General features: G+C 39.8%; 1 protein-coding gene across 2 annotated transcripts; it reads right to left on the reverse strand.

Annotated features, from left to right (window-relative positions):
• Positions 1–325: 325 nt before the first annotated feature.
• Positions 326–27,142, reverse strand: LOC110977335 (uncharacterized). Of its 2 annotated transcripts, XM_022231343.2 has the most exons (7): positions 26,054–27,138; positions 11,258–13,403; positions 10,700–10,911; positions 9,945–10,123; positions 9,282–9,373; positions 8,278–8,442; positions 326–7,792 (listed from the first exon to the last, which is right to left on the reverse strand). In XM_022231343.2, exons 2-7 carry the CDS (start codon positions 13,316–13,318, stop codon positions 7,535–7,537), a joined length of 2,967 nt encoding a protein of 988 aa, XP_022087035.2. In that variant the 5' UTR covers positions 13,319–13,403; positions 26,054–27,138; the 3' UTR covers positions 326–7,534. The 2 variants fall into 2 exon arrangements, 1 of the variants encoding a protein (XP_022087035.2); XR_015426124.1 differs by lacking the exons at positions 326–7,792; positions 8,278–8,442; positions 9,282–9,373 and adding an exon at positions 10,235–10,443 and having other exon boundaries at positions 9,985–10,123; positions 26,054–27,142.

Raw genomic sequence — 27,142 nt, forward strand, 5'->3', positions numbered from 1 at the left:
TGCCCGGGCACCAGTAATTTACAGGGCAGTAAATATCTTGTGTGTAATTTGTTGACAGATGGTAATTTATTGGTGCTTCTGTTTTTAATTAAGGTATACACAACCGACTGCATTTTGTGGATGGGGGACATATCTGGCAATATTATACCAGGGTAAAAAATCCAGGGTAGGAAAATCCAGGGTTGGTGAAATAAGGGATTGACTGCTAATGTCTGTAAAAACTGAACACAAAAGAGGTTGATTGGGTCCCACTTTTGATGGCATTTTCATTGTTCAACACACACTCCACTTGTATGCATACACAAAGACAACTTGTAACCAAATCTTGGCAGAATATCCGTGATATTTATTACATATTACCATGCGACTGTTAACATTTTCTCCTTAAATACAATCTACATGAAAAAAAAAACATGCAAAGTAAAAGACCAAAACTTGCTGCCACTGCTGTGCTGGCCTTTAAATTTTAACAAAAACTGTTGCCTAGCACACCTAAATTGGAAATAGCGATTTGTGGGCACAAAGAACAAAAATGGTTTTAAAGTTTTTTCTAAATACTGAGACCAACATGACTCTTCATCCTTGGCAATTTTTTGACAAAGGACTTCTGGAAATGGCTGTTAGTCAAAATTCATAGAAAACAATTTTTGAAGGAATGCTCATATAAATATTCCTTACAAATACATAATGGTGGACATTAAGATGGTCCATACTTTTTTTTTTTTGGAGAAATGCATATCCAATGTTTATTTCCCATTAATTACTCTGCTGACAAGCTGTTATCAGAAAAAGTAATCATTTATTCTATTTATAAAATCATGTGGACCCTTTTAGCCACCTGAAAATTCTTTCTTTGAACTATCATTTCAATCTTTGTACACATTAAGGTTGAAAGATTGTTTTAAAGGCAAGACCTTCCAAAGATACAGAATGAAAGACTTAGCAAAATATTTTCAAATAGTTTGTAGGCTCAAGTGTAAAAATTTCTAACTGGTAACTGTCACACTAGCTCTGTTCACCTTATTAACCCACACCCCCTTCCTAAAAAAAAACCAAATGTCTCGTGCAAGTGCATTCAAATCTTTTTATTTCAACCAAAGCAAACGGGCATTGGTTGACCCCTGCTCGAAAACTGATTATATCTGCTTGCAGAAACACATGTAATGAATTTAGTTCTTATATTTAGTGCCTACAGCCTAGTCCGTGTCACTTACAATATTTACTTCTAATTCATTTGCGTAAAAGTTTGATACGAAAAGAAAAATGCAGTCTACTTGTACACAAATACACCAGTGGCAAAAGTTGCTCCAAAATACATCTGATTGCCGGGCTGCAGCATACAAGTATTTTACCACTGTACATGTACTTTGGAGATGATCTGTGTGCAATATTAATATGTACATTATTCATTTATTAAAAAAAAAAGAACAAGATGAAACATTGCATTTATCGCATGTGCAACGAAACCCCCAAACCAATTTTCTTCACACTGAGAGCAGCCATCTTGGACTGGTTTCTCAAACCTGTGCTCAATGGAAAACTTCACAGATGGCCTTCAACAATTCGGCCCTTTAATGTATATGTATACGTACCTGCTTGTACATCACGTCAGCATGCATGCCCCACAGGACTTATGATTTTGAACATTCCAAGATAGCATCTCCATGAACAAAGTTGTCTTTTGTCTGACACTGTCAGACTGATCCAGAGTTTCACTGACATGCACAAAGGAATTCAGGCAGGAAACTCTCCTATTGGAAGAGAATGTGCCTGTTCACAGAATTTTATCCTCAGAAAGCACCAGTAAGGTGGCACTTCCAGAAGATAGTGGGAAACAAATGTGAGTGTGGCAAGTACTTACACATTCTATAGTCTCATCTAATACGACTGATGTCTGATTACTAAGCTACATATGTATACTACTTTCTAGTTCAAAGTGTACATGTGCTGATGACAAGGAGCGCATTTTTTGTACTGTACCAAAATACTAGCAAGAAACCTGCTCAAGAAATAAAAAAATAGTCATCTCCGTAAATTCCCAACTGTACAGAACAGAGTGTCTTCTGAGTGGTTCCCAAAATATTAAAATCTCAACACTATTATCAAGTACCTTTGTTGTCTGCTGAAAATAGGTACAGCATGGGATTACAATACTTTTCAAATAATGCTGGGTGACATATGCTGATCTGGTATAGTATTCACATTCAAGGACATGGACCAGGTCTGGAATTAGAAGTGCTTGATCAGAAATTCACATTTGACAAACTGCTTATAACAGCAGTTTGACTTATAAACCTTTCCCTACTTTGCCCATGCCTGTTGAAACTCGCCTACGACAAATATTTCATCCCTGCACGTGTGGCAGATTTATATGTTGCTTGCTGAGAACCAGAGACTCATGGGTAATACCATGTACCCTATGTATTTCGATTATACCAAATTTGAAAAAGAGAAACTTGCTCAGCAAATTATATTGGCATATACGCAATAGAAAACAGGAAAAAATACATCAATGTCTCTGGTGTGCTCAGCAGCAATGCATCTTAATACATGTATAGAGCTATACACATGAGTGCTCACTACAAACTGAGATGAGTGAGTGCTTACCACCAGATAAGTGTGACAATGAAAATTGGAACGACCCCGTTCCCCCTCCAGGAAGTTGCTTGATTTCATCCAAGAATACCCCAAAATAGAAAAATAACCAATATACAAGCAAGTCTCCAACGAACTGCTGAGTAAATACACATTTACAGACTCACAGTTGAATGGCATGTACACTGTACAACTATGCTACAAACACACACTGGTTGGTGACAAATAGTATTCTTTCAATGAACAATGCAAACATTTGACATTATATTCTGCTTTGTCTGAGGTTCCTGTATTACTGTTACCGTCATTTTTTGTCATCAAAATGCCTACACCATACGACAACTATTTCACTTTAATGCTATGCAAATGCATGTTACAAAGCTAGATTACAGACGTAGCCACACTGGGCATTTTTGACTATTGGCCACTGACACTGATGCGTTTCCTATCTGAAAAACAGTGATCGATTTAGGAAATTTAGGGCATGTAGTCTGAATACAGAGTGTTTATGCAGCAATCACCATTTCACCCCCAGGGAACCAGACTGAAGATGGCAGTCATTAATACCCACTGATGGATATAAAAAATTCTGGACTCGCAATGCCCTTAATCAGCTTATAGGGATCATTGAATCCACTAGCAGCCATTTTACTGAGCCGAATACAAATCTTGGCTGGCAATGCCTGCCTTTGTTCTCCTTGGCGTCAATAGAAGCGAACCAACCCGTGCATTTGTATTCGGCTGGGTAAAATGGCTGCTGGTTGGCTTCTATTTCATACCAAGGCAGTGCAAGTCCAAGTTTTTTTTTTTACATACGTCGGTGTTAATACCATGGAGCAATGCTTAAGGGTAGCCTCACACCATTTCCATGTATCTTGGCTTTATATCAATGTATACGGGGAATGAAGGGTAACCAATATTTTATTTCCAATTGCCTCTGTGCATTGGGATTGTAATCCTAAAAGAGTGGTGGGGGGGACGGTGGAACCAGCCCCTCCTCCAAAAAAAGTGAATGAAGTTCAGACATACCAACCAAATGTCAATAAACATCTGTCTTCCTACAACTGAGAGGGGCAAAGCAGAATCACCTTTAGGCTCTAAAAGAGTTTAAAAAACCCCCCAAATGCAAAGCTCTGTTGGAACTGAACTTTTAGAAAGTTGATTCCACCACCATTTCTGGCCAGAAGATCAAATTCACATAATCTTTGTCTTTCCACTTTAAAAACAAAATCAAATTTAACAGTTTCAACATGTGATAATGCTCCGCAGTCCTCGTGAAACAAAGGGCAATCCAAAATCAGCCAATCACAAGCTTACTGTGCCATAAAGCAACCCCCCTGCACAAGCTTCCAAAAAGGCATGTTATATTTGTTTTCATTACACATCTCACAAATGGCACTGTCAGTGCATTACACACAAGTCTTGGGCAAATTACAATTTTCAGCCCCCAAAATGCATTGTTAATCCATTGCAACTGTGCACTCGACTGTCACACACTAATAAATGCACAACTAACCAGCTGGATCAAAGAACTGTGTGTGCCGCAGTCCTCACAAAGTGCAACATGCCATCAAAAACGGCTGGTAGTTTTGGGACCAGCTTCTGGGGTTATTTTTGGGAGGTACAAAGCTGCAAGTTCTCCCTGTGATGGCCAACAGCAGGCCGTGTGTTGCACTGTCTTGACCTGAACTTCTAACGTCCTTGTACATATATACTGGAACATTTAACCCATGCACCAGCTCACATTCATGTACATGTGGCAATAATACAGAGGTCAGCTTCACATTGCACTTGTAACTTAACATAAATACATGTATACCCTTGTTGAGTCACCCAAAGTGGCCATATTACACATTACTCAAAGCAGAGAGGCCTTCTTATAGTTTTGCTGATTTTTGTTTACGAGTGATGTAAGAGAACATGGGATAATAAACAATCTGTGAATCTTACAGAAGGGACATGGAGCTTTTCGGACACCCAAGGGGACACATGGCACCAAAGGTGTCACCAGAATTTTTAAAAACACAATACTCCACACTGCATCCGTCACCAGCTGCTTTGCGACACTGCGGCAGTACATACCGGTGTGGTACTTAGACAAGCCACTCGCGATTTAATTAAAGGAAAAAGTTTCCTTATTTATACTTACACAGAAGACAAGAGCAAATTCATTTGATTCCTCCAGTTGCAGAGCCAATGGATATATTAGGTGAGCTGTGCCTTTCAGTTTGCACAAAATTTGTTCCGTGCATCCTGATGCGCGAGTATGCCTGACTGCTTGAAAAAAAGCAGTTGTGATGCCTTGAGGTATTAGCAAGATGTAATAAATTGCTGTATAAAATTGACAGTTACAGTGTAATGAAATAACAGCATCCATGCCTTCCAATATTAAGTAGACTTTTCATTCCCACCGATTCTTCAACTTAACAGAATCTTTCCAGCTTCGAAAATCATTTTCTACCCTCCGTTTCCGACTGTGAGGAATTTCTTCCATTGAAACCAATTTTCTACCGTGAAAGTATTCCCTGGAAACTTTTTATTAGTTTCCAGAGTAAACTTGTCCCTTTGTGATGTGGGTGTCTATGCATAGCCTGTGTGCAGCTTAGACTCAGTACCCGATGAGAAATCAAACAGGCCACCTTCGCCTTGCATATTACACCCAGCAGCAACACAAACCTTTTCACAAACTGTTAGTTTTAAATGCCAGTGGCAAAGTTAACTAAGCTTTCAAAAACTACACCTATTCAATCTCCCACTGCCTCCAAAATTACAGACCTGTTGCCCTCAAATCATGGAACTAGGGTTGAAATCACAAATAAATTCACAGAAATTATGTCCCACAGGTTTACATGCCCATGCCAAGAAAAAACACAGCTGTGGATCAGTATTTTGCAAAACAGGTTCCTTTCAAAGGATCCACACTTCCAAAATTATATAAATGTCTCCCCCAACCATCCCCAAATAGCTAACGTTTTAAATGTTGAACATTTCTTCAGTGATAATGTGAAATGGAATAAGTAAAAAAAGAGACAGATTTATTTGCATTCAGCCCTTGCACTTACAAGGGAATTGACATTTGATGGATTTTGACTTTTGAACTTAGATGGCTGTCCTATCTGCCAAGATCCTATAAAGTCAAATTTAATGGCAACTGGAATTCAGAGCTAGTCAATGCTGTACAAAAGAGATCGAAGAAAACTGGAAAACAATATGTACACACAATGAGACAGCTTGAGAGAAATCTTGGGGGAAACAAATCCATGGGTCCTTTTTCATGGAGGAAAGCCTGATCCCCTGATTACTTTGAATTGCATGTATTTCAGAATCCCCATTCACAGTAACCGAAATTAAGGCACTTCAAACAAATAAATAGCAAACCTAATCCAATACAAAAAAATATCATCAACTTAAGTAATAAATAGAATTGACTTCGAACAGAGATCTTCATCTCTTCCAAAATCTGGTTTGGAAATGGAACTATTCACAGAGTGATTTTATACAGTGTTTCCCCTTTTAAATAATTCTCTTCACACACCAAATGTACTTTATAAAACCATATGAAGGTGCAGCTTCATCTGTGCGTACTGTCTGATGACGCCAGCCAAATTTGTTCAAATTTGACAAACACATGACGTGTCTAGTGGCCTATTTCTTATCAGTACCAGTATAGTATTCAACATGTACATGTAGCATAAGACATGCCAAAACATCTAATGGCCTTTAAAAATAAGGCAAATGGGAACCAAAACAACCCAAAATGCATGTAATATAAATCAGGAGCATGTTATATATGACTGCATTTCATTATGATTTTTTTCCCAGTGGAAACAAAGCCAACAGGTGCATCATCTATTCTATACATGGCCCTGCACAGTGTGCACAGTGAATTTGCATACAAACTATTCAAGACAAAATGGAAATATGGCAAGTCTTTACTGCCTTCATGGCAGAAAGGAAAAAACAAAAACCAAAACCAAAGCAAAACTGATAACTGTGCCAATATGTTGTTTAGTTTCTGAAATTTAAATACCAGCAATATACATGTAAAGCATTTCTTAGTCAAAAATTCCTGGATCTAACCCTACAAAAAATAATAAACTGAGGAAAACATGCATTACTACATGTACTTAGAGACTACACAGCTACAGTCTGTTAACTACAGTCTGTTTTCTACAATATCTTTGTAAAATATCGTCAATATATACATTTGTTCTGCCAAATCTCAATTATCCAAGTGATGCAATAACTCCTGAGTTGTACTCTATTAGGCCTTTTCAAGTTATACCTTACGTAATTACAGGGCCAGTTTGGGTCTTCATTGGCCAACCCTTGTTGTCTGAATTCACCAAAGGCAAGAGAAAGACATTGCCAAAAATGAAGAACACAGACCAGTCAGCTGAGACGCTAGCAGCGTAATACATGCACCAGTGGCTGCATGCATAATCATTCTTATCTAGCTTTTTAAAGCATACATATTCTTGCCATGCAGCCTGGTAACTTCTGAAATTTGCACTTATGGTTAAGACCTGCCACTGAGCCACTCGGGTGTGAGTGCATGGTGAAAATGGCAAATCAGTGCCTATTCCTAACAGTAATGCTTTCTCTTTTTTTCATTTTTCTCTTTTCTCTTGATGACTTGGTGCAAAATCCATTCTACACATCTCATTTCAGTTGACTACTTGTTTTACTGGGTACAACTATTCTGGAACCAGTAGACTGGTGTGTTGAGGAGCTCTATGAAATTTGTTTCAGCAAGATTAATATTAATGCCCCAGCTGGTAAAGGGTATCTTAGCACAGATATATTCAAATACACTGACCCCATGAATGCAAATGGGTTGTCTTTGCTATGAGCAAGCATATCGATTGTAACAGCTACACCCTTTGTTGCCATTACTTTGACCTTTGTGAGTTATAACTAAGTTTACCACGTACCTAACCTAAGACTTGTCTGGAGTGAATATTTCCACTGCGACAGGCGGTTCCCCATCTTCAGACATGACCCTCTTCCTTGCTGCTGCCTTCTTGGCCGCCATGAGCCGTTTACGAGCCTCCTCCCTGGCTTGGCGTGCTTTGGCCGCTTTCTTCTCTCTCTCCGCCTTGGCCTTGGGGTCGACGGGGGTCAGGGGGTGGACCGCCGACTTGTAGATCCCCGGTGAGGGGGGTGGGGAAGTCAGTGAGGGCTTCTTACCAGACGTCTGTGAAAGGGCGACAATGCATTTCCAAGTTCACAGAAAAATCACTGCATTATTCTTGTACGCTGCTGAAACAACTAACTTTCTAAGAAAAAAGTGAATTTCCTTTCTTGGTTTGAAATTCAAATACTGTCTACCCACGTATGCAAGCTCTGTTTGGCTTTCTCATGACTAGAGTCATTTGATAAGATAAACATTTTCATTGTTACATTGCGATTCCACAACTAAGGTAAAGTAGTGTTTATTCACTTTGGAGGTTTACAACAATGAAATGAGTAACAGTATTTCAATATAACCTTTTTTTACCTAATATCTTTTTTCTGTACACACTTAAAAACGACCAAAGAAAGCACTCTCATATACTCGGAACACAAAAAGACGTCTTGCCAATGAACACTTCTTGTGGGAAGATAATCTTCTTCAAACTAAGCTTGTGAAGATTGAGTTTACTGATTTTGAAGACTGATGACTACATTGGCTCATTTTACCTTGACTTTGTGCGGGGACTGTTTGGGTGTTCTCCATCCATTTTGTCTCAACTCTTCAATCTCGGCAAACATGCTGTTGACGTCGTCCACTTGAATCAGAACCATATCCCAAAACCCAGTCAGGTCTAAATTTGTTACTGACAGCGCTTCTCCTTCAACAGGATTCTGTCCAGAAAACAGGGAAGACATTTGGTTCATTTTACATCTCAGAGTGTTCTTGTCCAGTAACTCTGCAGGGAGTATCTGTGTGATTTCAATAAGTGACTAAAACATTCAGCCAGTCATAGTGGTTAGTTACAAATCATCCAGGTATTCGATCAAGATCCAGGCTACTGAAATATCTGCCTGCTCACTCCTTTGACATCTTCTACTACCTTTACATGGATAACCTCACTTGTGATTTGACCTGTGACTGACTTGATGACAACTCTTCAGGAAAACGCTGCAGAATTTACACATACGCATACCTTCCCAATCCTATGGGACTTGTACAAATCTTGTTGCAGTAGAAATTGTGAATTTGAAAATCGTGAGTACATGTGCATTAGGTTTCCATTGTCTGCTCATGCCGATGCGACTTGCTCCTCGCAAGAACCAATAAGTTAAGCATGTTACAGTAAGGTTGTACACTCAGTCAATTGGACTGAACACCACATTAGTGCAATACACCATGAAAAGCTTGACATGGGGATGCCATTGCCATCAGTAGAACGCATACACGTACCAACACTTAGGAACCATCTCCATCGCTGTGTTCAACCCGAAGCTCACGTATCAATGCATTTGTAAATAAATTTACAACACGAATCACCATCATTCAAAATTCATGCATAATACAGTGCTCACTGCATATCTGAAAGTCACATTTATAACGGACAATTCTCAGAAGAGATGGAAAAAGTTCAAACTTGACTCACGGCTTGAATTGTACACAAATGCCTTAAAAGTGTACAATGTGCTTAGCTGCCTATGCAGCCTTACACATATAGCCTGTGTTCACTTACAATATTCTGTTCGCACAGTCCACGGAACTGTTTAAATTTCTTGTTGGTGAGGAGGGACGCTTTGCCAATGGAAGCTCTTAGCTTACCACAAGCTGTCAAGGAAAAGAATTGAAGAAATTTTATGGGATCCAGTGAAATGATGAATGTGAAAATGTGTTTCTAGTGTCAGGGAAGACCAGTAAATTCTCCTTTGAACAGTGCCATTTAGACACACCTTCTATCATGAATAGTGAGTCCAATGCTGATATCCCAACAAACTTCCTTTTTTTTTCAAGGCAGAGCACATGAAGTACCAATGGCCAAAGCACTGCACTTTAACCAGTTCATGCAGGGAGATTCGTAAACCCACGATGGCCTTCAGCAACAGATTCCAGCTGAACATGTTGTTTGTAAACAATCCAGTAAAGCGAATTTAAATTACAGCCGGACTAATTGTATAGATATTGCACAAATGACTTTCCACAGTCAGTAATTGTGTTGTTAGCTTCAATTTAAAAATGTGACAAATATGTATATTTTTTCAAAAACAGAAGAACCAGTTCACGTTGGGAAAATCCTGGTTTTTGTGTGGTCAAACATATTAAGCCCAAAAGAATGTCCAATTAACTGTTTATCACCTAGAAGCATGGATTTATGAATCTTTTTCCCATAGTGTATTCTGACCTTCCTCTGACAATTCCTTTTCCAAGTCTTTGTTGGCAAATGTACAGAGAGACTCAATACGAGCGTGCTCCTCGTTGACAATGCGCAAGTAATAATGGCCATCCTTCACCTCCGGAGGGCAGTCTTGCATTGGGCTCGGCTCACTGATTTGTTTGTTGTATTCTGATGTTTCCAGCTCCCTGTGGTGGTAACACATTTTTGACAAAATACTTGCATTAGCATAGAGCACAAAAACAACGAAATGGTCCATGAAATATGCACCAAAGAATTACACCAGCTCAACAACTAACCTTTGGCCAAAACATGAAAATGCCGGACTTGAAACACTTGGCAGGAAGGAAATCAAAACACACTGACAGCATACAAACATCAGATGGAAAAATCATCTCCTCTTCTGACCCTGAACCAGGTAGGCACGGTGTTGCAGTCAAGTACTTTTGGATTACAAAGTTCACTGCTACGTAATGGGCAGGCAAGGTGTGCATAACAAAGGGCAAAACTGACAATGAACAGAAAAATTTACAAACATTTGACTGTGTACTTTTCAACTTTTTGGTTATAAAACTTTAGCTTTCAACACAACTGTGATAGTCTAAAGTCTCGAAAGTACTTAGTAATCTATCACTGAACCACCAACTGACAATGCCCACTGGCTTCACTTATGTCAAACCAGCTCAACATTTACTAGTAAATTGAAACTCCACTACAAGACTAGGTTCATGTGGAGCAATCCTAAGAGTTTTGATCAAACACACCTGTTGCTGAACTCTACCAGGGCCTGTCGACGACTCTCTGCCTCCTTATTGTCCAGGCTGACACCATCTCGTTTCTTGTCCAGTTCCTTGATGGTCTGATTCTCTTTCAGCATGGACCACTTCTCCAGGGCATCTCCGTACTCCTGGCTGTCCATCACAGACGTCTTCTGGGAATAGATCTTGTCATTGGCTACACTGATGATATCATTCTCCTACACAAAGACATGCATGTTCAATTGATCGTGAAATTTCGAAAAGAATTACACAGACATAGCAATTATCATCTCAAACCTATTTGAGTTCAGCCACAAAGAACAGAAATAAAACAAAAAGAAATATTTCCTACATTATTCATGTAAAATACTTCCAGATTTCTGTTTTGTGTACATTTCTGGAATTAGCCTACAGATTCATGCTGCGCTCTTGTACATGCTTTCCACATGAACATGTACGATGCTGATGTACGTTTTGCAGGGCTTGGAAAAATTGGGATTTGCAAAGGTACTGCACAGCTAAAAATAAGATGCTGGAACATGAAAGATATCTTTAGAGGCTTACCTTGCTTGGTGAGTACTTTCTAGTGGAGTCAACCTCATCTGTTGAGGACTGCAGCTTGCTGGACATCAAGTTGACAGCATTGGGTTGTATCTTCTGGGTGTTCTCTTGCAGGACAGCAGGCTTTGATGTCTCTGTCTGAGGAACAGCTTCTGGTGCCACAGACTTACATGTTGCAGATGGTAACTCTTCACTGATGTACAACTCAATTTGACTGTTTGGCTCACCTTTGCAAAGGGGCGGTTTGGATGTGACTGCCTCTGGCTTGACCGGTATGGCAGGCTTCCTGGCAGCCACAGTCTCCTTGACTTGACCCCTTCCACTTGGCAAGCCTCCAAAGAGCATCGCTTTCCTCTCATCAATCAATGACCTTCGGCCAACCCCTGACCTCTGAAACCTTTTCTCAGGGGACACCAGTCCCTTCTTGGGGTCAGCAGGGGACAGGGATACTTTATCTTCCCATGCTTGACGACGCGCTGCAACAAAGCTGTCCTTGTTGGATTTGCGCTCCACACTTTGACTCCTGCGAGAATGGATGATCACAGGGGTATCAGTTGCTGAGTCTTTCTGAGCTGGCACGGGTGCTAGATTAGGGGCGGAGTCCACTACTGTCACAGGAACAATGGGGGCACTCCTGGCCACTGGTTCCATGCTACGTGCTCTGGCCCGGGAGCGCTGTGGCATGGCCACTTTTGCCGTAACCCTACTGCGGTCTGGACTTTTCAGATTTGGTTTTGGATCACTCGACCGTATTGATCCCGCTTTGGCACGCACTGGACCGTAAGGTGAGACACCGGACAAGTTGTTATCAGTCCTCCGTGCAACTGGTGCACTCACAATGCGAGCTTTGTCTACACTGGATGAACCATTTGGTCGTTGGTTTGTGTCACTGGAAGTAGTTTTTACCTTCATTCTAGCACCAGTGTTGATCCCTAGAATGCTGGGCTTCAGAATGGCTGCACTTTTGGACTTCGTTGGACTGGTACGCATGGTATTCTCATCCGTGGGGGAAGACAGGCTGTGTTTGGAGGGAGACTTACCCAAGCCAGAATCAGTTTTAGCAGCTGTGGTCCCACTGGACTTACTAACCATTTTCTTTTCCATGACAATCTCCATGCAGACTTTTCTCTTTGCAGAGGGAGTCCTCGAAAGTGCACTTTTTGTTTTACGCTCAGTGTCACTAATGGAATCCTCACTGCTGCTTTTGGTAGCTCCATTTCTCAGTCTGCGACTCTCACTCTCTGCAAAGTTTGTTGGTGATAATCCACTGTCCAGTGATGAATTAGATGGGGTCCTTGATGATGGCTTCCTTGCAGGGGTTTGAGATGATCCATTTCTTGAGGACCTGAGGGAGGACTGTCGCTGGAACCTTGAGTTGTTCTCTGATGATGGCGGGGAAGACTTCCTTCTCACACTTGGAGGAGTCTTTGCTTTAGAAACTGATGAGCTCCTACTCCCTGTCCCACCTCCTGAATTCTTCTTCCCCTTCTCCTCTGCTAGACTTGATCTTTTTGATGGCTGCTTCAGAGAGGAGGTGACCTTATGTCCCTTGTCATCTCCATCAGAACTGGAGCAAGAGCTAGCAGAGCTGGCCTCCCGTTTGGGAATGGCCCCACCAGTCCTGGATGCTACTTGGTCCTGGTTGGGCCCAGAGACGCAGCCATTTTCAGGCCCTATATGCACTTTATCTGAGGAGGTAGATCTTCGTGGACCCTTGCCTGTGGGTGGCCTGGAAGTCACTGAAGCCTGAGTTCTCACTGAAGTGGCCGACCCGGTCACTCTCCTAGACAACAGTGCCTCTGCTCTGCTTTTGGCTGACTTGGAGGAGGCGGCTGCCCCTTGTTTACGCTGCTCTATTGATGGGGTACGTTCTCGCATTGAGGAGATGGGGGAAGAGTCGCTATCAGCCAAACTGCCGTTGGCAAGGCAACCACTGCCATTTTTCTTGGCAGCTGACGCAGGAGATACTTTTGGTTTTGACGAGGGATGATCAGAGGCTTTCCCATTTTTGTCCTCTGAGGAGACACCAGGGATGGGGTTGGATCTCTTGGATGACACAGACATGTTATCCACTCTTGGCTTAGCTGCTACTAGGAACTACTTTCAAGACTGGGTGGCTTCCAAGCATGGTATTCCTTACAAAGACAATCTGCAAACAAAGTAAAGATAAAGAAATTCTGATTTCTGAGTAATACAAACAATTTTGAAATTAGCTTGGCATCAAGATTTGGGGAAAGAAAAAATTTAAATGACCACAGAGGAAACTGTAATTGACTCAGATATTTCACAGTAGTGCAGCTAACATTACAAGAAGTCACAGACATGTAATCAATGAACATATATTTTGAAGTTCTGGAAAATCCCTTCACACAGCATACAAGCAATCCACCATAAAGTGCACCACCAAGCATGGCCTCCAAAGGGCTACATTTCATACATGTATGTATGCATGTATCCCATATGTTTCCTTACAACAAAACAGATAAGTACATAACTTGAGTGCAACAAAAAGTACACATGACTCAAGCAACAGGAGCATGCACATGTACATGTACTGTACCAGTACATACTAGGGTACATATACATGCAAGTGTATCAAGTGATGCACCGGCAGATTGGGGGACTGTACTTTAGTAGACAATCAATCACAATGAACTTGTTCCATGCTCCGAGTACTGACAAGTATGAACACGTACAGGACTCAGGGGCTTTAACCCCAAATGGGGCCTGACATGTGGTGCATTATTCAGTGGTTTCTCGGTCAATACTGTCGTGATTATGCACTGGACACTGAGCAAGTACAACACACTGTCCTGACTGCGTGATTTACTCTGAATTGGTCAGAACATCCCCCAATATCACCTCATTTCGGAAACACACACACACAAATGTATATTTGCCTGCAACTGGGGACCCCCTATTGTTCCTCTTTTGTTTGTACTTGAACTTTTTTAGAAGACCACCCATATGTTTTGTACACAGTTGTCAATCGGCTACCCTCTGTCACTCTGGGACCTTAGTGTCCTCTATTGTTCAAGGTCCCCAATTGAATGCAGAAACAAACTCTGAAGAGACTGGCTCAAGCTGTCCAAGGTCCACAGGGACACACAAATACAACAACCTCCCACTGGATAACACGCAATAAAGCTTTGATTTCATTTCCCTATGCATGAACCTACATACACTGCACATTGTGTACATAAACTTACTCTTCTGTGCCATCAAAACAACGAAGGAACAAGTCTGATCTGTGCAAATCAAATTGATCCTTTGATCCTACACGTGTGGTTTTGAGGACAATCACACAGACTGCTGCAATGAATCTACACATGCACCACCTACCGCACATATTCCGTAATACTTGCATTGAACTACAAACATACTGTATTTGTATTGCATTTTCACTGTTCTGTATCATCACACCGTACACAACCTTTACATGCAAAGCCAAATCATTTCCAATTCCCAAACCTTGTCAAATGCAATATTTGACACAAGTGCATGTGGGTGTACTAGCACAGTGTGTGAATTTCTGAGTAATACACTGTACATGTAATCGGTAGTGGCCGCTGCATATTTTTCAGTGGGTGCTGATCAAACATTGATTTGCCCCCTTTTCCTCCTATATTTTTCCTAATTCACCACCGGGACACAATTTGCCTTCAGTCAAGAGAGCAATAAAAAGCATTCAGAAAGCACCCGAGACGGTGAGTGAAAGAAAAACATTCCTTTAAAGGGCTCCAAACAGGCCACAGGTACATCTAGAGACCTGCTGGTTTTTTAACAATTGTACATGAAAGAGAACCCACGTAGGGGAGTTGGTCACTGTTGGTCTGTACTTAGTAAGCCAACTCCAGGTGGCATTTAAAGGAGACCTTTGTCAACATAAAGGCGTTATAAAATATGCCACAGTGGAAAAAACAGACTTGACTGTATTTCAATAGAGAAAGCCCAAAGTAGGTACTGGTACTGTGAACAATCAGTAAACGTATGCAGGGTTCTAGCTGGAAAACTTCAATTAATAGCCAAAGTTGTAGCCAAATGTTTGATTTTGTAGCCATCCTACAAATTTACGAGCCAACATCATGTATTTTTGTAGCCAATTTGTTTGACAATAAAGATAAACCAATGACACGTTATTCACTCTGATTCTTTTCAATTTGTGTGAACTGCTTTTCAAATGGATCAATTATTATAAACAGACTAACATTTAAGAAAAACTACATCCAGTACATCTCATATTTCAAATGTTTGTTGGAATTTATTTCCATACGTCTCATATTTCACACGTTATTAAGTTATTTCCAAGGTAAGTACATGTTAAGAATACATCCACATATGAATGATTCAGATACCAAGAACACAAGGTTTTTCACCAGACCACAGTTTGAATGCCCGATGGAAATCAAACACACTTCTTGGAGGACCTGTGTTAATCTATGTAAAAATTTCTACAGTCGAATATTCACAAGAATTATGGACATTTCACACAGTGCTACTCAGACAGTCACGACGGAAAATGGCCAACAATGTCCGTGTATCGCGTGGTAAGTGTGCATGATGCATCCATATCAGCCGGTGATAAACCTTGTGCCACGGCAGGATATTTGTTAAAACAGGCTTACTTCAAGTACAAGCAAAACAACCTCAAATTAAACTCATGATCACAGGAAATGTATACATAAATAAGAGGCCAAGTTCTGTGAATTAACTTGCAGAAAACCTCTTGCAACATCAATTTTTATTTTCGACCTGCAGCTTTAGGGTTGCATGCGATATGCGTGTATGGCTGATGTAGAGTAATTGACTGGAATGTACAGTACATGTACATGTATGGACTGTCAATGCGAACGTCAATGGGAACTGTTTGTGAAAGTTGGAAATTAAAAAATGACATTTTGGTGACGAACAAGTGGTAAGGTTTGTCTAAATTTGCAAAATAATCGCCAATTTTTCTTTCCAGGTCAATGGAATAATAGCCAAAATTACAATTATTCCCCAACTGGCGAGAATGGTGAACGGCAGCTGGAACCTTGCGTGTGAGTGCACGTGTAACAGTGCTTGTTCCCCATAAAATTGTACTAACCATGTCCGGGTATACCAGTAAAAGTCAAGATACAACAGCATCAGGAAAATCTACATTGTACTTACATGCACTGAACACATGTAATGTGGCAAGTGTACACAAAATACACGTATCTACAATCCTACATATTTACTGAGTACCAGTACGCCAGGTTTAACCTTAAAATGATATGAACACCACATTGGGAGATAGCAATATTCGGCTCCAGGAAAACATTCAAAATCAGTGCATAAACTTCCATGATGTGATCTAAAACCTTCCTCTGTCATCAAAAACCATGTCCACAAACTACAAGTACATGGAACATGAACAATCTTGATGAAATGTGGAAGTATATGCACAGTCATTGTGGATTGTGAAACTGTGAATATAAAAAAAATGCTCAGAGCATTACATGTTCACAATTACATACCCGTCCATGTATCTGTTCATAGGGCCCAATACTTTGTACAATGTCAAAGTGTACTCTTGCTCACAGTGACAAAAAAGTACAATAAACACAATGCAGTAATAGTGGAAGTCATTTTTAAGATGGAAAAATGTACATGTATTCAATTTTTCATCCCACTTTTTAAAACACTAAAGGAATTCTGGGAGTTTTGTCCTCTGTGGATCTCTTGTCACATACATATACCAATGGCAGCTACATGTACATGTATTTGTTAGGATAAAGTTCAGTATTACATGCACTGGTACATGTACTTGCAGTGGAACCTTATTCATTAAATCCTTTGGACTTATCATCAGGAATGACAACACACAGAACTTAGGAAACAGAATGTTGTACATGTATTCACAGAGCTCTTAATTGATGAGGTTCAACTGTAATACCGTTATCTTTATCAATATCATGCATTATCTGGGTCTGGGCACATGTTAATGCCACTAATAAATTCTGTCACATCAACTGGTATCACGGTAATGATGGTACACATGCATACATATCCTAGTACACGTACATGTACGTGTACAGAGCAAGTGCAAAAGCATGCATGTGCATAATCGACCATGTATTTCAATTTCAATTTTCCTGTACGTACCGGTAGGCCTACATGTACAATGTACCTTCCAGTTGTACATGTAATTCACAAATTCAATAGTGACGTGCAAGTTAGAATCTCTGATTGTTAGATGCACTGTCAAATGTAATCATAAGATCTCATCATGTCCCTCATGGCATTACTCACTGCAACATATGTACACATAAAGGTATACACAAACACATATACGGGTACATGCATCAGTAAACACCAATGGAATGTACAGGTACATGTGACCTGTACTTGTAGGGTTTTGACCAGCATTCGGTGTGGACCCTAATTAGACTGTATGCATCAATGCACACATCAACAGGCTGACGAGGCATTAGTTTCAATCATATGCATACATGTGCACAGTGCATATTGTTCATGTGTGAATACACGCAGTATTGTTTGTACAATACTGCACATGCAATACGCCACATCACCATGCTTTTCAGTATGAAAGAATGTTTTCAACAACTGATATTTCTGAAGACTACTCTAGGAATTTGATTCTTAGTTCCAAATACAACCAGTACTACATGTACATACACCCTAGGAGGTTAGGGTTAAACAATTTAAAAGGAATGGAAGTATTATTCGTCTGTTAAATCTTGCTACAGTGTAAATCATGGCTGGAGATACTCCTAGACATGAGAAGCTATTATTGTGATTATAATGTACAATTGTGTGCATTATTGCAACTGATTTTATGTAGCTTTATTCCTCAACCATCTGCCTTGTCAGTAAGCCCGAATATTCGATCAAATTGAAGGTCAAATTTCGAATAGTGAATTATTTGAATTTACTCAGCCCTAAATACTTGTAGATTCATAACAATTTTCTGTGACTAGGTTTCTGGAGAATATCCTCACAATGTACATGAATGGTACATTGAATGTTCAGAGTGGTACGTGTATGTAGGTGATCTGTTTAATCATCCAATTTTCCATTCATTTTGTACCCACACAAGTCACTGGAGGTGACTAAGCATGGAACTTGAACTTGGCAGCTGAATGTAGAACATATTCATGGTATTCCTTGCAGTTGTTGCAAACACGTGGCCAGTCCTTGGGTGTCACAAAAAGAAAAGTCATGGTAATGTGTATTACATTACACAAATCTTGTGCATATGACTCAAGAGCAAACATGTGTGGCATTCCACTTACAGAGTAGTCATTGTGTCAATTGTGATTTTCTGCCAAAAAATAAAACCGTGCTCCAGGACAGTTCAATGTGAATTGACTGTTCATCAAGAGGTTAAACACTAACACAGATCAACAACTAGGCATAGCTGACTGCATAGTGCATACACAGTACATACATGAACATGTATGTAAACTGTAGGGGGGGACGTGTAAATGCGTAATTGTGCACGGTACATACATGTACATGTATATATACACACCGGTATGTGTTTTTACAATGAATGTGTACATTATACCAGTAGGTCGATGATTTTGTGGATCACAACAGTATGAGTCAAGCCAATACACTAGGCCAATGAATTTCCTTTAGAGGAAATGAAGGATCACAGGCAGTGAATACCTCAGACAAGCCTTTTGGTGTGGTCATGTCCACATATAGCATACATGTACCAATAAACTGGTTTAATGGTTTTATTTATGAAAGGGTATGCAGCATAGGCAATTTTGAACTTGACAAGTGTGTTAGTGATTAGGCATACGTACTCGTACGTACCACAAATGTGACCCGCTCTGTGAAAATGAGTCAAAAGTTGCCAGAGCCACTTTGGAATAAAAAGTCCTTTAGAATAATTCTGCACAGTATAAACCGATTCCTAGGAACCCACAGCATTTTTCACCATGGAGTATCCACTTTCATCAGGATGCCAAACTGAGTGATACTTAAAAACAAAAAACTCAATTTGCTCTTTCCAATACAAATGAAAACTCAAAATGTGGCTCTGGTGACATAGGACTCATTTTCACAGAGTGGGTCACAAATACTAAAATGCATGTACATGTATATAGTCGGTTTCATCACGAAGTGAGGTACATGTATAGAATAGTTTGGGTGCACCACCAAGCATGCCAAGTGACGTACCGTACTGTCCACTTCTAACGGCTGTTTTTTGTAAAATAAACATTTCCTACAATGTCTTTAACCTGCATATTATTTTAGTTATCGCTTGATAGTCATGGATGCAATGAGGAATGTGGTGGAAGTCATCTTTGATGGCCCCAACAATCGTGTCAGGGAAGCCCTATGGTTGCATTCTACTAACTCAAGCCCTATTAAAAACAGTGTGAAATCAACAAAGTTTGGGGCTCAATAACATGCAAGTGACGTTACTGGAGTTTCTCAAAAAAATTAAATTATACTCTTATCCTTTGTCTTTCTACCCGTATTTCTTTTCAATTTTTAACCAATTAAATACTGTACATTTTTAATTATTCACAAAATATAAACCCACCCCCAGAAAGTGATAGTTCACAAGCCTGCGTGTAGCTATTTTCAAATGGCTTTCCTCTATGGCACTTTCTCAGGTGCTAAGAGCCATTTTTCATCTGCAATTTTATCAACTCTGCCCTCAGATTGAAACCCTCAAACCCAGGGAGTTGATCCTGGCCTGCATGTACATTTCCACAATTCTTCCTTTTTTTCTGCCAAAATTTTCCTTTTTCAAAAGAGACAAAGAGGGCACTTTTTATGCTAATGAGCTGGGCAGAAATTGCTGGCGTATTGCTTGCTCGAATGGCGCCCATGGTGAATTCACCTTTTAGGCAGAGTTCTCCGTCTTGCAACGCTACGCTGCACTACAGGATCTTAGCTGGTGTCCCAAAGATGGTACCCAACAGACATGGTGTTGCAGTCTCTTTATTGGATCCCTTGGTAGTAATACCGGCGCATGTGTGCTGCAAAAAGTGCAAAGGATGGGACTGAGACCACATGCAGGCTACAGCGTGTGTCTCAGTCTGTCTTCCTGGTGTGTTGGGATTCACCCCACACAAACCTATAGCCAATGGTAATGTATTCCATCAGTGGCCTCCTTCATGTACATGTAGGCTTCTTCAACTTTCCCCAAACTGAGACAGCAACAGGAAATGGGATGGAAACCATTACGCATAGTTCTGGGCAGGCACATTAGCAGTAGAGTTGTGACAGTGTTCAGTACAAAATGTACATGTATGACTCTGAGCTGTCCATCTGTACAGTATAACTCCATCAGCCCGATGGAGAAATGACTATTTTGATAAAAGTGAAACCACTCTGGTTATTTCCAGATTGGAGTCTTAATTGAGCCATCAAAAACACATTAAAAGAAGGAACCAGGATCAAATCTTTCTTCTACATGTACAGGTACATGTAGAAGGTGACGAAGCAACTGTACTAGGGCTGTACCTCTCTCAACACTGCCCAAACATGAAATCCCTATACCACCTTCATCAGTAGCAGTAACCTTGCAAAATTGTACAGAAAACAAATGCCTGTCTGTTTTTGTTTCCTTTCTCCGGGGTAACAATCATAATTCATGAAGTCACATACACTGTCCCGGTATATACCAGTCCACTGTACACGTACATGTACTTACATCAGCACTGTACAGTGTGACTACAAGTCACATTTGCGCCTAAAACCTGATAATATGTAACCAAATGTTTAATTCTTATCGCCAATCGCAACCATGATTTGTACCCGTTAGACACCCATCTTGTCACTAGTCAGTTACAAATGACAGCTGTCCAGTTTTCTTCTATGTGCACTTAGCGACATGTCTTTCTGATCGATCATGCCATTTTTCTCTGTCTTACTATGCACACAGCATGAGTCCATGTTAAACTGCAACATAGCTTGCATGTACATGTACATGCACGTACAGGTACTCTACATGTAGGTACCCGAGTTAAGCCAGTGGCTCCCCATTTTAATTTTTTTCTATACAGCACTGCAGTACATACAGTTCAGCTGTCTCAGGCACAATGTGCAAAAGGCATGACACAAAATGTGGAGTTTGTAAACTGTAATTTAAGAGTCATCCTGGCAATGTTACAGAATGAGCTGCTATCTTACAGACAAAACACACGTCGGTGATACTAAGCTCTTGGGACACAGACTTTTCCCAACTGGTATGAACAAATACTCAGTTTACTCACTCACATACTCACAGTCACAATGGACAACAGTTGTTACACAGAAGTACTGCAAACTCAAAAGCATGTAATACACGTAATGAAAATGCTCAGCCTCACCACTAAGGTCACCACTGTACTTGTTACAGGTTCTCGTACATGTATGTAGGACCACTGGTCATTCAAATTCTGTGAATAAGCTGAAAAACGCCTGTATCTGTTGATAGATTCTCAGTCCTTTTAAAATGGGGAACAAAAGCCACAAGTAAACAGACGCCTGCTTCTCAATGCACATAATCAATAATCACCATTCAGACCAGGACAATAAGAAGTGTTACACATGTACCAGTGCACTGTATAGCACAAATTGTGTGATCAGCTGACAAGGACTGAAATACTGTACATATACTGTAGGTGTCCCTGACCACTGCACACTTACAAAAAGGTGTGGGACTGCATTGAGAAAAGTGGAAAACCTTTCAATATGAGGCAAGGATCAAGGCCTTGCATGTATAAAAATATAAATAATTCATCCTGGTATCTATCAGACTTTGATGGATGAGTCAGCAACACTGTTTTACATGTATTACATGTAAAATGTATAAACAAACATAGGATAGTAAGTGCAAAGTGGGAAAAAAACTTGTGTACATGTACGGGTACAGCGGTTGTCTTTCTGAATCCATGTCATGCATTAATTATGTACCCTGGTTCGGTATGTACTGCCACCTGTACTGTTCACGTTCACCGTGCATTGCTGGTGCACATGTAGATCTACCGGTATATGTACATGTACATTGCACTGGCACCTGTAGAATCATGTACATGTACTGTACACATATGTACAGTGTAGGTGTACCTGTACATCAAATGTAAATGTACGTAATGATTGTCATTGTTGCTCAATGTGCCATAGAATTATCTCTCTGGAACGTAGTCAAACGTTCTGCTTTTCAGAGAAACAAAGGTTTGGTGTTTACAAGGTACAGGCAATTGGCAAGTACCGCAGTATTCATCAGGTACATGTACATTAACTGTGCTGTAAGCCCTCCCCCAGTCATTTAAAACACACACAATACAGAGGAAACTCTACCCGGTATTTACGTACATGTACGGGAAGGGGTACCTGTAAAGTGCAAACAGAATTGGTAGAAGAAACTTGGCATGTACATGTACATTTACAGTAACTCAAATATAGACTTTGCTAAACAATGAAGGCAAAACACTCAAATATAAAAAATCCCATTCAGACTTGTGAACAGAATGGAGAAAGGGCACAAATATAACCTTCACTGTACATGTATGGTATCACTGGAATTTTAATGATAACAGTAGGCCCTATGGTATAAGATTCTTGTATGAGCAAATGTACATATGTACCAGAGAAATATTGGTTACAACTATGGTACATGTAACTTGAATCAACATTGTCAAAAGATGACAAAGCAAAACTGGAGTGAAGCACACATGTGTAATTAATCTGCCTGTGATGTGATGCGTTTTGAAACTACCGGAACACACAGATACAAGTGTATATTTGGGCCTACTGGTATACATGCTGAGCATAAATTGTGCATAATTTACTACTGACATGTACTGCAGATGTTCTGCCAGTCGCAAAATATTGATTTGAAAAATCTAGGTCAAGAAACATTTCACACATATGGGGCTGGCAGCACTTGGGCTTATTTCATTTTTTGGTTAATTGAGTTTCATCCATTGTCATTTCTTTCTTTATATTTTGCATATGTTAGCCCTAAAATGCAATGTTTCATTTCAAATGCAAATTTATCGGGATTTCACTGCCAGCTGGTTTCATCCACAAAGCATACATGTATGTGTGTGTGCGTTTCACATATACATAACCCACGTATACCTGAGTAACACATTGAGCAAATAACACATCCCACACAACATTGTTTAAACAATGAAAATAAAGCACATATCTACTTGGATGATGCTGAAGTTTTGTTAGCTATGATAATGGTTTAAAATAAGGTAACTAATTATACATGTAAGCTTATTTCCAAGTACCATTAAATCAACACTGCCAAACAAGTGGTCTGTATTCACAGCCTCAGGAAATATTTTGCCAAAGGATCTTCACAATATTTTATCCACTTTCCAAATTTCAACAATGTACATGTACTGTACCATACATGTACATTGTACATGTGTATGGATTTTCTGTGCTAGCCATACTTATTTCACAAGGTGGGTTTTGATTAATTGAACAGAAAAATGCAAATAATAAAATACTGGACACACTGACTGACCAAGTAACCAAATAATGAATGCAGTTATACACAGCCATACACATGGTACATACTTTTTTACTTGTTCCAGTTGTTGTAACTTGACCCCTAATGACCTGGGATAATTCATTACTGCAAGTGTGAATATGCCTGTGCCAGGTATCCAGGTACCCGCCTGTCGATATCAAAACCCAGTTCCATTTTTTCAGGCTGGTGACTGTAAAAAAAGTTTCTTTTTTTTTTTAAAATAAATGAATAAATACAAGTAGGCCTAAATAAATTAAAAAGAAAAATACATGTGTAAAATGTCTATGAACTTTAATACTGAATGGCAGCATTGCTGCTGAAAATCACCCTGCCACTGAAAAACCTGGTCCCAAGGTCATAACAGCGGTTCAGAGATGGACAGAGCTATGTTACCCACTCTGCCCATTGAACTACAATGTACAGTTATTTTCCTAGTTCCGAATTTATCCTAGTTCCGGATTGCTTGAAGTAGAAGCCTACCTCGTTTGTGCTGTTCTTCAGTTCTACATTTTAAAACAAGTTATACCGGTATTTGAAAGGTAAGATGTACATGTAAGCTTCTTGTACAAATTTTATTACAAAATATTAAGAAGAAAATTTTTGCCAGATTTCTGATTTGCAATTTGACAGAACACCTTGTTAAAAGTTATGGGAGCCAAAAACCGCCAAAAATTTACAGGGCGATAGGTCACTCACTACGTGTAATTCCAAATGCTTTTTTCATATGTGTGTTTAATCAAAACGACTTTTACAGTTTTGTTTTTTTTTTCAATGGCCAAAAACTGAATACGTTTTCATTATTTCGGATCGGCTGTATTAAGAGCACACAAATTCGTTGTGAATTCACCTACAACGTTGCATCTATTGTGTGTTTAATCAAAATGACTTATAATTTTTTTTTTTCTAGTGGCCAAAAACTGAAAGCATTTTTTCTTTTTTGGGATAAGGTGGCATTAAGAACTTGCAAATTCATTGCGAACTCAACTTCACGCAATGTAGTTGCATGCAGTGCCATTTATTATTAGGCCCAAATGTTCTCTGTACCCGGGTACCCGATGTCGTCATAAAAACAGGTACCGTACCTGGTCCCTAAATTTACCTGTAACTACACACCCTAAGAATGCATGTACAGTATGTAATACATGTGCATATGCCACCAGGCTGCCTGGGATACCAGTTCATACAGACTACATGTACTGGCACATATACAAAGTACAAGAAAAGAAATTGAGCACAGAGTACTAGACATGCATTTGTATGTAACAAAGGCTTGGTGTCCTCTGGATTAATTGCAACGGGGACGATGGTCAAAACAAAATACAAATTATTAAATTCAAAACAAGGAAACATAAAAAACAAAAAAACTTAATTTGCTAATTTGCTAGAGTGGATCAATAATGTAGTGTCTTCCACAGGCTTCAGCAGAGGCATGAGTAATGGAATAGATGTAATTCATCACTTTTTTCCTAATGTAAAGATGATCTCATGAATACAATGTACTGTACATGTTGTATGTGTGTAGGTGTACAATGTAGGCCCAAACTGGATGGTGTCAATTTTTGAGAACTGCCCAGTATTTGAGTGCACATACCGTGTACATGTACAGTCAAAAAGAACAAATTTCGAGCATCCCAATTTCTTGAATTTTCATGTTTTTTCTTTATTTTTCTACTAGTCTTATAACAAAGCCATGGTTAATTGCAAAATAATTTGTCTGGTCCCTGCAACTTTGTTATAACGAGGGTCGAATGTATCTACTTGCACATTCAAACAAGCCTGACATTGCTGAGTACAGTTTCAAAGCTGACTGAAGTATTTTATGGGATACCGATAACTGATGATAAACTGCATGGAATACATGTGCATGTACAGTACAAGCAAGTCACATTAATAATGACAAAAACACTTCAGAGGATAAAAATCCTTGAGGCTTTATTGACCTTCATGCCCAGACAGTGTCAACATGCATACATGTATATGTACAAGCAATGTGTATATGTAAGGATTACACTGTACACGCCACGCCATGTTGCACAGTGTAGCAGGTCTTTTTATGTGAACATAACAAAAGGAATAAGAATTTCCCAATTGTGACTGCCGTTTAACAAATACATGTGCCTGTGATTGACAACTGCAATGAGGGACATGACTCCATTTCATGCCCACGGGACGTGGGAATTCAAGGTGAAAACTGAGATGTCACATGTATCACTGTGGGGAAAGTGGGAACTACAGGTACATGTCTCACATTACAACTGTCAACACTTGTGTTATATTGTGCCAAGAAGTCAAAAAGGTAAAAGGTTGTGACTTACTCTGCAAGAGATGGAATCATCACAGCCAGACTTGAGACTAAGAAGTTGCAGTATGGATCCAGGGAGAATGCAATCTGTACCCTACAACCATATTCCATACAGGTACTCAAATATGTACGGTGCCTTTCCAATTGAATTTATCATGCGATATGCAGATTGTATGATTGCTAATGTCTACATGAGGCCATAAACAATCATTACATGACACATGACCATTTCAGCCATATGAACTTCTGTACCTGAGACAAGGCTTTAAAGCATGTATGCATGTTCCAGTACAGTAGTTATGCTCTAGAAAAGTGTTTCTGGTGCAGTCCCCTCCTTCCTCCATGGTGAGACTACGCAACAACACTGGCAAGCACAGATACATGTTGAAATGCTAAGAACAAATTTTATGTACATGACGTCATATTCCAAGTTCAAGCACAACGTGTATACATAAATACAGGCAATCACAGAAGACACATTTAAAGTACAATGGACAATAGAAAGAATGAGCAGAATGGACTACTAGTACTTGACCGATTCCCTTTCTAATTCTACTCTGAATTGCATAGCAACTTAATGTTTGCTTGAATTCACAAATATTTAGTTTTCATTTTGGATAAGTTTGAAAAGTCATTCAGGGATTTACCAAGCTAATCTACAAGGCATGACCTTTCCCAGAATGTTATTACACAGAAGAACAACAGTAAACAGACTTCACCCTCACTGACCTGCAAAGTACACTGAACAATGAATGAATTTTTTTCCTTCTACAGTCAACAATGCTGGCCAGCTGGGAGTGCCTAGGGTATGACTCATGAGACCCTGGTGGGGACTGCTGGACTCCACCATCAGACAACCGACTCAATGTGTCCCTGCCAGGCTGAGTTGGTTCTCAGGTAAACTGAGACACAGGCTGAACACCTCTGGAGATGCTAATAGACTACTAATGAGGCATCAGGAAAAGTCCAATGTTTGCTAACAGATTAGCTGTCTGCATTAGCACAGGAAGCTGACAGGAAACAAGCAGTGTTTTTACTAGACCAGTACTGCTCTGCACACCCACTGTACAATCACATGTCCTACATGTATTGTGAGCACTTT

The sequence above is a fragment of the Acanthaster planci genome, linkage group LG08 (assembly GCF_054643075.1).
Source record: "Acanthaster planci isolate LZ-2023a linkage group LG08, COTS_SCS, whole genome shotgun sequence".
Classification (NCBI taxonomy): Eukaryota; Metazoa; Echinodermata; class Asteroidea; order Valvatida; family Acanthasteridae; genus Acanthaster; species Acanthaster planci.

Coding starts and splice junctions, on each gene's coding strand:
- LOC110977335 (XM_022231343.2), bottom strand. CDS start 13,318: ATGTCTGTGTCATCCAAGAGATCCAACCCCATCCCTGGTGTCTCCTCA. Junction 10,124..10,699: donor CTGGTAGAGTTCAGCAACAG/GTGTGTTTGATC, acceptor TTACCACCACAG/GGAGCTGGAAACATCAGAAT. Junction 9,374..9,944: donor AAAGGAATTGTCAGAGGAAG/GTCAGAATACAC, acceptor TTTCCTTGACAG/CTTGTGGTAAGCTAAGAGCT.